The sequence below is a fragment of the Lathyrus oleraceus genome, chromosome 5 (genome assembly GCF_024323335.1).
Source record: "Lathyrus oleraceus cultivar Zhongwan6 chromosome 5, CAAS_Psat_ZW6_1.0, whole genome shotgun sequence".
Taxonomy (NCBI): Eukaryota; Viridiplantae; Streptophyta; class Magnoliopsida; order Fabales; family Fabaceae; genus Lathyrus; species Lathyrus oleraceus.
The window spans coordinates 79684322-79701320 of NC_066583.1; the positions used below are offsets into that span (position 1 = coordinate 79684322).

At 34.7% G+C, this 16999-nt stretch overlaps 1 protein-coding gene across 1 annotated transcript; it reads left to right on the top strand.

Moving 5' to 3' along the window:
• Nucleotides 1-7572: 7572 nt before the first annotated feature.
• LOC127086731 (probable boron transporter 6) lies at nt 7573-11469 on the top strand. The gene is made up of 11 exons (XM_051027524.1): nt 7573-7917; nt 8068-8343; nt 8442-8580; nt 8672-8831; nt 8931-9097; nt 9275-9544; nt 9646-9762; nt 9848-10155; nt 10246-10525; nt 10628-10819; nt 10916-11469. Exons 1-10 carry the CDS (start codon nt 7823-7825, stop codon nt 10817-10819), a joined length of 2004 nt encoding a protein of 667 aa, XP_050883481.1. The 5' UTR covers nt 7573-7822; the 3' UTR covers nt 10916-11469.
• Nucleotides 11470-16999: the final 5530 nt, after the last annotated feature.

Below are 16999 nucleotides of genomic sequence, written 5' to 3' on the forward strand. Positions count from 1 at the left end.
CGATTTCCTTCTTGTCTTGGGGCAATTCGACAAGTGACTAAGTGTTGTTGACTTCGATTGACTTCAGTTCTTCGTTCATTGCTTTCACCCACTTCGAATCTTTCAATGCCTCAACTGCATTAACTGGTTTGACATTTGCGTAGAAAGCATAACGTACCAGCTCACCTTCTTCATTGACCACATCATCTGATGTAATCCCACATTCTTGCAACCTTATAGGCATGTATTTTGTTCTTTGAGGTCTGCTTGGGCCTGCTTCACCTCTGACTTCTTGTCAAATTTCTCTTTCGACTTCATTAGTTGGTTCATCACATAATATTCTCACTGAATCCTTCTTAACATTCTCAGTCCAATCCCATTACTTAAACTCACATATGATCACGTCCATGTTGATCACCATTGCTTGTTCACTGGGTCGAATAACATGTATCCTCCAGTTGAATGATATCCTATCCGGATCATCTGACTCGACTTGTTATCAAGTTTTCTTCTCAACCGATCTGGCACATGTCTATGTGCTATAGATTCAAACACCTTCAAATGACTCAAGCTAGGCTTGACACCAGACCAACATTCTTCTAGCGTGATTCCTTCTAGCTTCTTCATCGGACATTTATTCAGGATATATGTTGCAGTCGACACAACTTCTCCATATAATTCTTTGGGTAGATTTTTGCCTTTCAACATACTTCTCACCATATTCATGATGATTATATTCTTCCTTTATGCGACTCCATTATACTGTGGAGTATAGGTGACACCACCACATGCAAAATCCCTTCTGTCACACTTAATATATCGAATTCTTTTAACACATATTCTCCACCACCATCAGTTCTCAGAATCTTGAGCTTTCGACCGCTTTGTCTTTCGACTATAGATTTAAACTTGGTAAATACCTCGATTACTTCACTTTTCTTCTTGATCATGTAAGCCCTCAATTTTTGACTGAAATCATCTATAACAAAGTATATGTTACCTCCAATCGAATCTACCCGGATAAGACCACATACATCCGAGTATATGACTTCAAGAATTGCCTTTGACCTGCTTCCTGCATCCTTACTGAAGTTGTTCTTGTGTTGCTTCGCCTACACACATTCTTCACACACTTTGTTTGAAATGTGGATTTCTGGTAATCCTGAAACTATATTTCTTCTCTTCAAATCTCTGATGCCTGAAATTGAGATGGCCAAGTCTATAATGTCATAACCATTCATCTCTGTTGGCTGCTACTGCAAGGCACTTATGCTCCATCACATTAAGCTCAATCTTGAAGGTTTTATTCTAAGACATTTGAGCCTTCAAGATCAACCTTCCATTTGAGTCGAGAACTTTCATCATCTTGTCTTCGATCGACATCTTGTAGTTCTTTTCGACAAACTGCCATATGCTGAGCAAATTGCTCTTCATGCCTGGTATGTACAACACATTTGAAATTACTGACCTCTTGCCAACTTTCCTCATAATCAGAACATCACCAACACCTTCAGCTGCTAGAGTATTGTCATTTGCAAGTTTCAACATGTTCTTCATTTAGGGCTTTATGTTGACAAACCAATCTTTCCTTCCAAACATATATGATGAGCATCCTGAGTCCAAGTACCACTGGTCCTTGAATCCCTCTTCATCTCTTGTTGTAACCATCAACAACATCTTTACTTCTTCATGTTTCGCCAGCTTTGCATCAGTTTCTTGATTCTTCTGCTTTTCTGGACAATCACTAGAATAGTGACCATGCTTTTGACCATTGTAACACTGAATGTGACTCTTGTATGGCTTTCGACCACCACCTCTTCCTCTACCTGCAGCACCACCTCTTTGGTTTCCTTGATTCCAAGGTTTTCTCTGATTCGACCAGTTTCCTTCTTGATGATTCCGACCAGTCGAATTAATGTAGCCTCCTCTGCTTTTGTTTCCATTCCAGCTTCCTTTGCCTTTCCTTTCTTTTACTGATTACGCATGCAAAGCCACGCCACTCTTCAACTTTCATGCAGCTCTTTCAGACATTCTTTGTTCATGATATTCAAGCGTCCCTTGAAGCTATTCCTTTGTCAGTTTTGACAAATATTTCGAGTCTTCTATGGCTACTACCACGTGGTCGAACTTTGGACCCAACGACCTCAAGATCTTTCTAACAACAAATCTTGATGTCAACACTTCTCCATATACCTTGGTTTGATTCACCAGTTTCGTAACCTTAGTGAATAAATCAGTTAAGCTTTCATTGTCTTCCATCTGAAGCAATTCATACGTCATTTTGTGAGTTTGTAACTTCACTTCTTTCACCTTCTCCGCGCCTCCAAATAACTTCTCCAGAATTTCCCATGCTTCTTTCGCTGACTCTACATCACTAATCTTTTCAAAGTTATTTGGATCAACAAGTTGATGGATTATAAAGAGAGTTTTATAATTTTTCCTTTTCAATTCTTGATGTGCATTCCTTTATTGATCCGTCACATTTTCTGCAAGCATTGTTACTCCTTCCTTCACAAGATCCAAAAGATCTTGATAACAGAACACAACCTTCATCTGCTTACACCAATTCTCATAATTATTGTTCTTGAGAATCAGAAGATTCGCTGGAAAATGCCCGTTTGGATTATTCGTTTCCATCGTGATTTTCTTCCCACAAATCGCTCAAACTAGAGCTCTAGATACCAGATGTTGGAAATCCACCACAACCTATTGAGAATTTCTATCAATCTTGATGAACAAGATTGTTATCAACCATGCAATGATAATGAAAAGAAAAGAACGATTGAGAAAGAAAGAAAAGAATGTCGGAGATGAAGAAGAATATTTTTTGCAGAATTTTCTCTCTGCCCACAATCTTGATTGTTTTAAAAGGAAGGACCAAATCCAAAAGAAAGTGATATTTCAAATTCATCTTACTCATTCCAATTTGTTCTTGCATTATCTTCTTCTTTCTTCCATTTCTGCACATTGAAACATGTTTACCTCCTCTGATGGGAACTCAACCTCGTTTCAAATCTCAAAATGTGGTTACAATAGATCAATGAGGATGTTCATGTTCAATTCCAATAAAAACCCTAAAAGGAGATATTGAAAATGTGCAAGTTCGGGGGTAAGTTTGACTTTAACTTGTTTATTGTTCATTATTCATTATTCGTCTGGTTATGATAATGTTCATTGTTGATTTTTCATTGTTCATATGATTATGTTAATGTTCATTGTTCAAATTCGTAGGCAGTGAGAAGTTGTAAGGTATTTATATGGGATGATGAACTTGAGGAGCATCCTCCAGATGTTCTCAACATATCAAGTGAGTTCAGAATCCTAAGCACTTGCAATTGCTCTGAGGTTGTGAATGATTTAACTAGCATTATGAAAGACTTTGAGTGTAGGAAAATAAAGAGATGAAAATGAACTTGGACGTTGAAAGTAATAAAGCTAAATTATTGAAGATTTTATTGATTGTCTCTTGGATACTGTTCTCTGCATACTTAGAGATCTGTACACTTGATGTTTGTAAAATGGTTTTACGTGTAATATTGATTACATCTGAGTCTGACCGCATTACAATATGAAAAAATTTCAATGATTTATGATTGAAAATTTATTTGCATTGATTTAAATGAAAATCAATTTGATTGATGTGAAATGTTTTGCATGTTTGATCAAAACTCGGACTCTGATTGAGTTGATACACTTGTGAGGTAGTGATTTTATTTGGTTAACTTTGGATTGAAAATTTAGATTGTATTCTTTGAAGTAGCAATTTCTTCTTATATATGATTTATATTAATTGTGTCATTTGATTATCTTGAGTTAGATCAGTCCATGCAAGCTGATAAGAAATTGAAAAACCATGTTAGATTAAAAATCCTACGTTGTTGAGATTATAGGCTGATAATTTAAAAATCATGTGTGCTAAGTGAAAGAGTCACGTTGAGACAAAGAGTGGCAGTGCTCAATGACACAGTCACGTTGGGACATAAGATGGCCATGGTCACCCCCAAAAATTATTTAAATATTAAAAAATATATATTATATGGAATTTTAAATATTTAGTTTTATACACATATACTTGTTGCGCGGAGATTACATTAAATTCAAATTGGTCGAGTGATAAGTGTGTTGTCTTGTCTTATGAAGGTCGAAAGTTTGAACTTTACAGTAACCTTTTTATTAATATTTTTAGGCAAAAATGTGAATAACAAGTGTTGCTATACTTTTACAATAAAATATATTTATTATCTATATGTTTTCCCCTCAAAACATTGAATCTAGCTCTGCTTATGTGTACTTGTCTTTACTTTTATTTTAGAATGAACAAAATGCTAAGTTTGAGAGGGATGATAAATGTGTTATATATCTTAATATTACTATTAATTTTACACGCACTTATTCACTTATTTGTACACAAAAGCAACATAAAAATAATTCATGTTTATGCATAAAATGAATTTGTTGGGTTGAAGATAAGAGTAAATTTATCTAGAAGGGTGTTGAATAGACATTCCCTATTAAAAAATTAAAAAAAAAATCAAAATCAAAATATTAAAATTGCGCGCAAACGAAACTTTTGCAGAGACACACGATAGACAAATTATATGATTTACTCAATGAACAAAAAATACAATGAACATTATAAGGATGAAATTAGTAACACACGATGTGTCAGTTAATCAAATTCAATTCACAATAAGATATTTGAATAGAATTTTACCGATCGAATTAATAATTTAATATTATAAGTTTGTACCGATATAATCATCCGAAAGAATATTTAGCAGACAAATCTTACCTTAAACATTAAAACTCAATGAACAATAAACCTAACAACATATATTCTAGAAAGCGATAAATCCCTAAAATCATAAAATATTAGAAAGCGAAAAAAATAATTTAAAATCATGAAAACTAAACAGAAATTAAAAGAGAGAGAGATAAAGAGAATTGTACATCGGTATTTATACTGATTCGGCGCATTGTCTTCGCTTGCAACTAGTCCAGTCTCTAATCGTGGATCATTATAAATTTGTTAGTTTGCCACTAATTTGAAATTCCCAAGTGTCTTTTTATACTACAAATAATCATAGACAAACTGAAAACTTAAATCAATTGTTAAGCAACTCAAATCTAAATTTTGATTCTTCTTTTATTGGACGCAACTTACTATGGATTTATATGCTTGCAGGTACAACATCAATTAGGTTTTGATGATACCAAATGATGAAGCATCAAATTTGAAGACGATGAAGATGACAACTCCATAGGTCAAACTGCTCGTGAATGTTGAGAATTCTAAGTGGTAGGAGAGTTAATTTCATCTTTCAAAGTAAAAGTTCTAATGATGACACTTGATCAAGAATATATCTCAATAATCAACAGTAAGTTGATTCAAGTTTCATCTCAAGAATATATCTCAATCAAGGAAATTTTTAAAATCTAAAGATTGTGAAAGTGTGGAAGTTCATCTAATCTTGTGTGTCACATCTTAGAACGATAAGTTAAATTATAAAAGGTTAAGAGTAAATCTTTACGTACTATGACAATCACATACTCACACACATTCATACATAGAGAAAAGCTTTCACTCCTTTTTTTTCTCTATAAAATTTCTTGAAACCAAGGATATGTACTTATGCCTAAAATGATTTGATTGTTTATAATATTATTTGTGAACCCATTACACTTTTTAAGTTTAAACTTATAATAGTTATTATAAAAAAAAAGCTAAACTCTAGAGATAGATTTAGATTGATATATATATATATATATATATATATATATATATATATATATATATATATATATATATATATATATATATATATATATATATATATAGTTGAATTATGGGACTATCATATTGGTTATAAGATTAAAAGATCGACGAATAAACGATGAGATTGATATCACAATATTATTTTAGGCATGAATAATATTGTTGAGCAACGGATAATAATATAAATTTGTGGCTAAAATATGTATAATTGATTATGAGTATGCACGTGGTTATAATAATTGCAATCTAACTCAAATATCTCTTTAACACTAGTTTAATCATCTTTTACTTTGTTCACATTATTAGTGCGTAAACATCATTTTTCAAAATCAAATCATACTTTATTCGCATAAGCTTTCCAAATTTAAATGCACACATTTTTGTATGATTTGACAATGTCAAACATCCAAATAAATCAACATGACCAAAAGATTCATCTTCATATCTTTATCAAGAAAACCATTTTTCTTAATTTCAGAATTCATTATACCCATTAAATTTTATAAAACCCATTCATGGTGGTACCCTTGCAGGCTTGGAGAGAGATCTTGGTCCGTGTGAATGTGATAAAGACACATTGATATGTGTTTTTCTAAATCAATGGAGGTGGATGTGATAACCACCATTAATATATGTTTTTTGTTTCATAGATCTTATCTCAATGATATTATTAGAGTTTCGATCTTTGAGAAGATAAAAAGATTTAAAAAGATTATTTAAGTCTAATATTAAAAGATCGCCGAATAACCAATGAAATTGATATCACACAATTACTTTAGACATGAATAATATTAATGCATAATATTATTGAGCAATAGCTAGGTGATAATCTATTCTGACTAAAATATATATAAATTAACATGAGTATGCATGTGATTATAATAATTACAATCTAACTCAAACATCTCTTTAACACTATTTTAATCATCTTTCACTTTGTTCACATTATTAGTTCATAAAAAAAAAATTCAAAATCAAATCATAATTTATATGTTACAAGTTTACATCAAAGGTTGAGTTTTTATTTTCAAAAGAGTTGTAAAAAAATTTAAAATAAAATTTATAAAAGGTTAAACTTAAATTATCAAAAAATCATAGAGATGAGAGTTGTAGAGATAAAAGTGTCAAAAAAAAAAACTCTTAATATCTTTTAGAATGTTCCTTTAGTATTTGACCCAAAAATATATTTAAGTGTGACCTTCTAGACTCATATTAATTACCCAAAATAAAAATCGAAATAAATCAAATATTAGTTATATTATTTTAATTTATCAATTAAATCAATAGCTAATTTTATGAAATAATACACAATACCTTATTTTGTTCTCCATTTATTTTATTTTATAAGTTCATCTCTTATAGTCTTATAGACTAGTATTAGTAGGAACTAAGTTTCCATCCTATAGAGCAGCATGATGAAATGGATCTCCCATGTTTACAAATAGACCCCACAAATCCCGCTTATCATGCAACCACCACTCCCCTTCATCTCTCTTTCTCTCTCCTCGCCCACACCCACCTTCTCTCCGGGGACCCTCCTTCTCTTCCCCGAGGGTCCGCCCGTGCCGCCTACGCGCCGCCGCTGAAGCTCCTCTCCTTCAACATTCGCGGTGCCTCTTCGTTTCCTTCGAAAAATGGGACACCACCTTTATTGCATTTTTAATTACTCTTTGCGTCTCTCAACTTTGACTGGTCCCTCCTTTTTTTAGATTCGTTCTATACAGTAAAAACACATTTATGATTCTAGGTCCCACTTTAATGGAAAACATGAAATAGAAATAATGACAATAATTCTCTACCATTTTATTTATTTATCTAAATGCATTTTGAAAATCACATGCATCCAACTGTTTTAAAGTGTCAATCTTGTCCCTTTATGAGTTTTTTTTTACTGTCAAAAATAGTCATCAACGCGCTTTCACTCATTTCCTTCTTTCTTCTTAATTAACATGCAAATAAACTCACTTCATTATTACTAGCATAAATTGAACTTGAACTTCCTCACTTTACACATTACATTTTCTGAAACTATACACTTTCCTCCTTCAGCTGTTGGTGGAAATTAACATGGGGGCACCGTTCCAAGGAATCATTCAAGATGTTCAAGGAAGAGTTAAATGCTATAAACAAGATTGGGCCTGTGCAATCTGTTCTGGTGTTAGGTAATGCATTCGTTTGTTCGTTCTTGTTCGATTTCGATTTCGATTTCGATTTCATACTGTCTAGGACTAGAAATTTTGTTATCTGTTCGATTTGTTAGCAACATTTTTGATTGATATGTGTTTGTGATTTTGATTTATGAACAATGACAGTATTTTGGCTCCGACTTTCTACATATTCTTTGCTTCTGCACTTCCTGTTATTGCATTTGGAGAGCAACTTAGTAGGGATACAAATGGAAGCTTGAGCGCGGTCGAAACATTAGCATCTACTGCTATTTGTGGAGTTATCCACTCAATTATAGGTGGCCAGCCTTTGTTGATTTTAGGAGTTGCGGAACCGACTGTTATAATGTATACTTATCTCTACAATTTCTGCAAAAATACACCTGATTTGGGGGCTGAGCTCTTTCTAGCTTGGGCTGGTTGGTAAGAAATTTCAGCTTTATACTAATTTCTGTTTCTAGGTTTTATTTTTTATTTTTGATAAATTACAATACATATCTATCTTGCTTTCTGTGTTGCAGGGTTTGTTTTTGGACGGCGTTCATGTTAATTTTGCTTGCAGTTTTTAATGCTTGCGATATTATCACTAGATTTACAAGAATTGCAGGGGAGTTATTTGGCATGCTTATCACTGTTCTTTTCTTTCAAGAGGCTATAAAGGTGTTGATGATTTTTTCCTCTTCCAAGCAAAAACAATGTATAGATTGTGAGTTTGGCAATCAAATTGACACAATAATTGTTTGAACCGCAGGGACTGATAGGTGAGTTCAGCAATCGCAAGGTTGAAGATCCTTCCTCTGTGCAAATTCAATGGCAGTATACAAATGGATTACTTGCAGTCATTTTCTCTCTAGGACTAATCGTCTCTGCACTTAAAAGCAGAAAAGCAAGAACATGGCGATATGGAACAAGTAAGTGATTCCAAAACGTTATGCAGATGGTTTTTTGTGTCGTTTACACTTGATTTACCTTATGACTCCATTGATCTTTATTCTTGCATTTCAATTCAGGGAAGCTACGGGGCTTTATTGCAGATTATGGGGTTCCAATGATGGTAGTGTTGTGGACTGCAGTATCTTATATAAAGCCAAGCACCGTTCCACACGATGTTCCTAGAAGGCTGTTTTGTCCGCTTCCCTGGGAACCCGCATCTCTTTATCACTGGACCGTAGTGAAGGTACATTGATTTCATAGTACTGTCGATTTTGTCCATGTAATGTACGCATGTGTAGCACCAACACTTCATATTCAAGACGCATGTCGGTGTTCAACACTGTTAACTATAACCTGGGATCAATTTAGTTTAGGAAAGTCCTAATATCTATCCAAGTCTAACAGTTACTACAAACTGCAGGATATGTGGAAGGTACCTGTGGTTTATATATTTGGGGCAGTTATTCCAGCTTCGATGATAGCGGGTTTATACTTTTTCGATCATAGCGTGGCTTCTAAGATGGCACAACAGAAAGAATTCAACCTTCAAAAACCATCTGCCTACCATTTTGATATTTTCCTACTTGGAATAATGACTTTGATTTGTGGTCTCCTTGGCCTTCCTCCTTCAAATGGAGTCCTTCCACAGTCCCCAATGCATACAAAGAGTTTGGCAGTTCTTAAGAGGCAGGTAATAAGCATCAATATTTTTTGCATCAAGACTCTTGGTTCTTAATTTCCTCTTAAACTCCAACTCAGTTTATATCCTTGTGCAACATCATTGATTTGCAGCTAATCCGAAAGAAGGTTGTGAAAAGCGCCAAGGAATGCATGGAACAACACAGTACCAGCTCAGAGTTATACGGGAAAATGCAAGCTGTGTTCGTTGAAATGGATACAGCCCCTAGCGTATGTATTGTTGGATTGATAGCTCATTGTGTGTATTGTTGGGTTGATACTAATACATTTAGTGTTGGTTTTCAAATCGTAACAGGTTAAAGAACTGGAGACTTTGAAAGCAGCTGTAATGAAATCTGATACCAAGGGCGGTGCAATGGAACCTTTTGATCCTGAGAAATACATAGACGCCAATTTACCGGTCCGGGTTAATGAACAAAGAATGACCAACTTATTGCAGTCCCTCCTGGTTGGCCTATCAATAATAGGCATCTCCGTTATCAAGAAGATACCAACTTCAGTTTTATGGGGTTATTTTGCTTACATGGCAATTGATAGTCTTCCGGGGAATCAGTTTTGGGAACGGTTATTGCTCCTCTTCATCGCCCCAAGCCGACGTTACAAGTAATTAAATAACCTTGTGCTTTAACTTTTTTTTTCAATGTAGAAGCTAGTGTAGTACTAATTATTGTTATTGTCTGTTGTGTTGGACAGAATCTTGCAAGAATCACATGCCTCATTCGTGGAGACAGTACCATTCAAAACCATAGCAGGATTTACAGCCTTACAGTTCGCATATTTTCTGTTCTGTTTTGGGGTCACATGGATACCTATTGGTGGAATATTGTTTCCGCTACCGTTCTTCCTTCTCATAGTTCTAAGAGAACACGTTCTACCAAACCTATTCAATCCTAACGATCTTCAGGAACTAGATGCTTCCGAATACGAGGAAGTTATCGGTGCTCCACGTGGAGCACGTAGTATGTCACTAAAGGTACCGATTATTATGAGTATTCATTTCTTGTTATGAGTATACTGCATAGAAAAGAGACCAAAATTACATGTAATCATGTATTCTTTGAATACACTTGATCAGGATAAGGAGCCATGTGGTAGTGATACCGAAGGAAGCTCGGAAGATTACTATGATGCAGAGATATTGGATGAGATGACAACCAGCAGGGGAGAGTTGAAACTTAGAGCTGTAAGCTTCAATGATCGAAACCGCAGTAACAGCTTCAACGATCGAAACCAAAGCAACAGCTTCAATGAAGGCAGACACATTTAGGTAAATGACATGTTAAATCTTTCTTAACTTTTAAGATTCATTTCAACTTAAGTACACAGTTTGTATTTATTATGTTTGTCTTTTGATCATGGACAGGTTTGAACCGGATATTATGTCTCAATATTAACAGTTTCTTAGGATGCAGAAAGGGTTTGATTTTTTTTAGTATGATTCTTTGAAGAGGAGTGCTCTCAAGATTCTTTTGTAATCAGATAAGCTTGATGAGGTGATCTTCTTTGGAACAAGAAAGGATTCAATAGGTGAAAGAGAAGAATTACAAAAAGGAAAAAGAACAGAAACATTCATTTGTACTTTGAAATGAGTTTGAATATTAGTAGGAGAGTTACAATGAAATATTGAAATGAAGGGTCAATCTTTAACTCACCAAAGAGTTAGGTTGGGTGGAGGAGGGAAAAGATAGTATGAGAGTGAAAGGGGGGAAAACAGGGTAAAGAGCAAGGAATAAGATAAAAGAAATATATTATGCTTATTTTGAAGCTAACATATAGGTTAATTTTATTCTTTAACATTCTATTTGTTAGCAATTGTTCTTTTGATTGGATACAAGAGCTTGAGAGGACAATTTGAAAAAATTTATCCACCAATCATAAAAATTATCCACTAATCATAGAAATTATCTAATTTGTCAATTGGATATTCATTCATTTCATTTAAATATATATTACAATTTTATATATTTTTTAATAAATGAATTTATTTTAAATAGTATGGTAAATATTTTTTCTCCGTACCTAGAATTTTTAGTGTCATCTTAGAGGTCTCTACTCTACAAATATTCAAATGTCTCTACAGAGAAATTTTCGATCTTCAATAACTTTAGCCGTCTTCCTCTTTTTAAACAAACAGAGTATTATATCATTTTTTCGACTTGGTGAAGAAATATTATTCCCTCTATAATCTAGACTTTGACGATTATTCTTTTCGTCCCACAATGAGCGATTCAGTTGACCATTTTACATTGATTAAAAAAAATGAATAAATGAAAGAGTGACAATTATATTTTTATTAAAATGTCTTTGTTAAATATTGAGAATGATAAAAATAATATTAAATAGAGGATAAAATTGAAAAAAGTGCATTGAAAATTAAAATGGATCATTTATTTTGGGACACTCTTTTATTCTAAATTGATCACTCGTTCTAGGACGGAGGGAGTAGCACTTAGCAAAGATTAACAACTTTTGTAGAGTGTGCAAAGTCTTCTAGAAATTCTAAAGGTGAGCACACCAGGAAGATATGCATTTTAAGAAATAACACAAGTTCAAATAGAATTCTCAAAATTCCACTTATATGATTAGGAAGTTCGAAGAGGTTTTAGTCGGTGTTAATAAATTACATGATCAAATGTTTAATTCTAAGATTCATAATCATTAGGATTTACATCTTTTGGACCCCTATGGACTAGGAAAATCTTACTAGGCCCTAGAAGGAATAGTTTAAAGGACATGAGTCAAGGCAACATTAGGTGAGTCGCCCAACAATGTGTTACGGAGCTCTCGAAGCTAGTTGCCACATTGGGTCAGGGCTTAGTCGCCCAAATCAAACCGTATTCTCCCACTGATATAGTCGACAAGATACGTGGAGCGCGTGGGTCGGAACTTTTCCCATGATTTCAGGGAGGACTCAGTCTCCCACTCACTCGTCCTAGATAGAAAGAAGGAGAAACCACTCTTTTGGGCCTCAGATCCATGCCTAGGAGATCTCATATATATATATATATATATATATATATATATATATATATATATATATATATATATATATATATATATATATATATATATATATATATATATATAATATATATATATACTTTGTTTATGGAAGGAGAAAGGATCAAAAATCCCCTCATAAATACATATAGGAACTCTCCACAATCGTACGTAGGCGAGCATTCACCACACTAAAAAAACCCAAAACCCCCACAATCCTACACAATTAAGGATTGTCTCTCATTATACTTTTTTAGCAAGTACAATTTGCGCCCACCGTGGGGTCCTAGTAAAACTAACATGGACCACGACCATTTTTTATTCCATCAACCGCCTTAGTCATCTTCTTCAACATGGTGGCAGAACTGTTGGTGTAAGTCCTAGAGGCCAATACTTTTGGTACTTGTATCGAATTATTTATTAATAATAAAAGGTTTTTTCTTTATTATGTTTGTTTAATAAAGTCCATAGAATAGCTAGTTCGTTTAATGTATCAAGTGTGACTTAATCATGAGATCACATTAAACATAAGGACACTATTCTTAAAGTATCTGTAATCGAGCTTTATTGTGAAGTGGGATAACATTAAAGCATTAAGACTATTATGTATATAGACTGATAATCACATCTCATGGATCATTGATAAGGAGTTATCAAGTCTTAAACATAGGTATGAATATTAAGAGTAATATTTATACTGGATTGACCCACTATGAGAATACTATATAGAATGTTATGCAAAGTGTCATAAGTTATTCTCATGGTGATAATGGTGTATACCACCCTTCGACTTGAAACCACTATGGACTCTAGATCTAGAGTTGAATGCCTTATTGTTGATCAAACATTGTCCGTAACTGGATGATCATAAAGACATTTAAAGGATACTCCACGAAGCATGCTGAGGGACATGGGTGACCTAGATGGAATTTGCCCATCTTGCGTAACATGATAAATGTCTATGGGCCAAATATTGAACTGGACAAGGATGACACGGTATATGCCTTGTGTTCAATATAAACATAAGGGCAAAAGGGTAATTGTACACATAAGTATTACACAAAAGGATTTGTCAGATCACATGACATTTTCGTGTCTTGGGTAGCAGTGATGTGTTGCTAGATACCGCTCACTGTTTATTATGTTAAATATGTGATTTAATATAATTGTCAATGCCGCGAAAACCTACAGGGTCACACACAAAAGGACGGATTGATGAGTGGTATAGTAACTAAGGAACGCCGTAAGGTACGGTGCACTTAAGTGAATTGTAGGACATCGTAAGGTACAATGTACTTAAGTAGAATACGAAATATGGTAAGGTACCACGCGCTTAAGTGATTTTGGCATATTATAAGATATGGACCACATACACTTGAGTGGGCTTTTTAGCTTGCAGCCCACACAAGTGGTTCTATAAATAGAACCCTTGTGCAGAAGCAATTGTGCAGTTGCAATTTTGTTTCTCTCTCTCTCACTCAAAGCCTTCATTCGTAGCAGGTAGCACTGAGATTGAAGGAATCCGTTCGTGTGGACTGAGTAGAGGCGTTGTCATCGTTCAACGTTCGTGATCGCTCCGTAGATCTGCATCAAAAGTTACAATCGCCACAAGAGGTAACGATTATATCACTAATCATGCCCACTCATAAGGATCACTAAAGGAGAAATTTTTAAATTCCGTTGTATTTTGGATTGCTCCTCTCCTTCAACATGATGGAAGAACGAGGCACAACAAAACCTACAAACACATATGTGCCTGTTGATACTGTAACACCTCAAAATTTGCCCTCCTCTCTTGGGACTAGCATTAACATATTGCATACATTTTTAGGTCATTAGGCATTGCATATTGCATATCATGTGGTTACATTGTGCAAGTCATCTTTCCAAGTCTTGATCAGAGGATGAGGAAGTCTAAGTGCAAGCCTAGGGTTTATTGACTGATCATTGGGCCATCTGAGGATTGGGCTGTGAATTAGGGTTTTATGGTTCTCAAAGGACATTGATCTTCATCTTGATTGCAATGATACATCATCATCATCATGGTTTATTATCATCAAGTGTTGAAGCAGGATTCCTTGAGATTAGGGTTTTGACCACTGGTCAACCCTAATCAGTTGCATTGGGCCAGTCAGGGCATAGTCAGGAGATGGGGTTTGTGATGGCTATGGGGGTTCATTATGTGGTTATATTGTGCTTATTGGGGCTAGGGTTTTACCCTTGAGCCATTTCAGTTGAAGATTGGAGCTTAATTTGATCTATGCATTGCCAAATTCATCTGTCAGTTGAAAAGGTCAACTGTGGTCAACTATACATGATCTGATGGATTTGGAGGTGGAAATGGGTTGGACACACTTCATTCATGTTGGAACAAGTGTTATTTGACATCTCAAAGCTTAAGAATGAAGAGAATCAAGTCAGGACAAAAACTACCAAAAATAGAAAGTGACTTGTAACTGAAGTTTCCAAAAATGGAAAGTTTTGGACCTCAAGACCACGTGTCCAAGGAAGCTTCAAATGAAAATTTGTTCAACATGAAAGTTGTAGATCTTGTTCTCACCTTTCCAAAAAGTCCAAGAACTTGAAATTCCCATGTATGGTTGGAAAATTATGGCTCAGTAAATTTCAAAAATGACCCATAATCAGGAGGCCATAATTTCCACATGGTTTGTCCAAATTGCAAGTTCTTTATATGCACAAACTCCATTTGACATGTACTTTCATGGTGCATAATTGGATTTTTCCAAAAGTGGTCAATGCAAAAGGTCAATTTTCAACTGGACAGTTAAATTGGACCAAGGGCAAAATTGTCCAACTTTCAAAATAATTGGAATTTTTGAGTGGGGATTTTTGCTACACCTCATGAATGGCATTTGAAATGTGTTGGAATCATCACTTCATGGCTAGGCTTCATAATTTGAGAATTGGCTTGAAAAATGGAAGTTGTAAAATGGACAAAATGCAAACACAAGGTGAAATTGAGCATTGCACAACCAATGAGGGTGAGACAAGTTTCTACAGCTCACACATGGCATTTGGATGTTGTGTGAGCTGTCATTGAGGTGGCATGAGCTGTCCTATGGAAATTACATTTTTACCCTCTCTTGAAAATTACCATTTTCACTTACATTCCAATTTGGTTAATTAACTTGGCTAATCATGGATTAAGGTCACATATATATTCTTAATCACTTCCTAAACATAAAAGAAGAATCATTTTTCACCACAATTCAGATCTAAACCTCTCAAATTCTCTCAATTCTTCAAGAACACAAAAAACTTCAAATCCATCAAACTTCCTCATTTCTTGATCAAATGCAGAAATTCTTGTGGTGTTGATCTTAAATCCTCGAATACTCCATCTGTTTTTGGTTTTCCTCATCGATTATCCATTGAACACTACTGTCCACGTGAAGCATCTCCCATGGTGAATCGAGTTCTTGAGCATTAGAAGCGATATCAAGTGAATCCAAGCGTTCTACTCACCTTCCACCAGTGTATGCTGCATCTGTTTGAGGTTGATTCGCACAAAGAACCGCTCGATTATCACTGCCATAACAGGTACCTTCGAATTTCGATCATCATGATTTGCTTCATGCTTATGTGCGTTTGAAAGAGCTTGCTACGTAGAGTGTAGTGGTGTGCTTGGTTTGTGGAATAGTGACCTGTAGCGCGCGAAATCTAGATTCAAAGTTTTAATGTCAAACCCTAGCTCGCTCGATTCGTCCGATTTAGGAACTTTTAGCCAAGAATAAGTTGATATTCGTGATCCTTAGGCTCAGACGATTCGAACGGTTATCCACTTGTTCGTTTTGGTGTTGATTTGAGTTTTGAGTGTTCTTGAGTGGCTGGGGAAGGAGACGATGAAGTTCTGCGCGATTTGATGTTTAATCCAAATTTCCATTTGAAAATTCAAATACGGCGTTTACCGCCCCCGCGCAACCTAATTACCAAAATGCCATTGCTTAATTTTAATTAATTCTTAAAAAATTACAAACACATGAAATAATTCATAAAAAATTGTAGAAAAATCAGAAAAAATGTGGAAATTTTTGTGTTGACTTTGTTGTTGAGTGTAGAATTTGTTTGACCTATTGGTCAAAGTTGTGCATGGCAAAAATATTGTTTGACCTAGGGTTCTTTCACATGTATTCATTTTTGATACCTTTGGCCAATCTCAATGTGAAATGCTCATAATGTAAAATAAATGCTTGGAAATTTTTGTGATGATTCTTGACTGATTGATGTTTATTTACATGTAAATTTCATGAGTTTTTGATACCTGGCCATGGAGATGTGAATTTTGGAACTTAGGTGTGACAATTTGTGTCACACCTCTTGATGTCAATTTGCTGGATTTAATTGTGTGACCTAGGCTTGGTAGAATAATGTGAAATTTTGCATGATGGTTGATTAACATGTGGAGATGCTATATGAATTTTTGTGG

Bases quoted from the DNA above. Each gene is read 5' to 3' on its own strand.
- LOC127086731 (XM_051027524.1), top strand. From the start codon at position 7,823: ATGGGGGCACCGTTCCAAGGAATCATTCAAGATGTTCAAGGAAGAGTT. The intron at 9,545-9,645 runs GTAATAAGCATC...ATTGATTTGCAG, and splicing joins TGGCAGTTCTTAAGAGGCAG to CTAATCCGAAAGAAGGTTGT. The intron at 10,156-10,245 runs GTAATTAAATAA...TGTGTTGGACAG, and splicing joins GCCCCAAGCCGACGTTACAA to AATCTTGCAAGAATCACATG.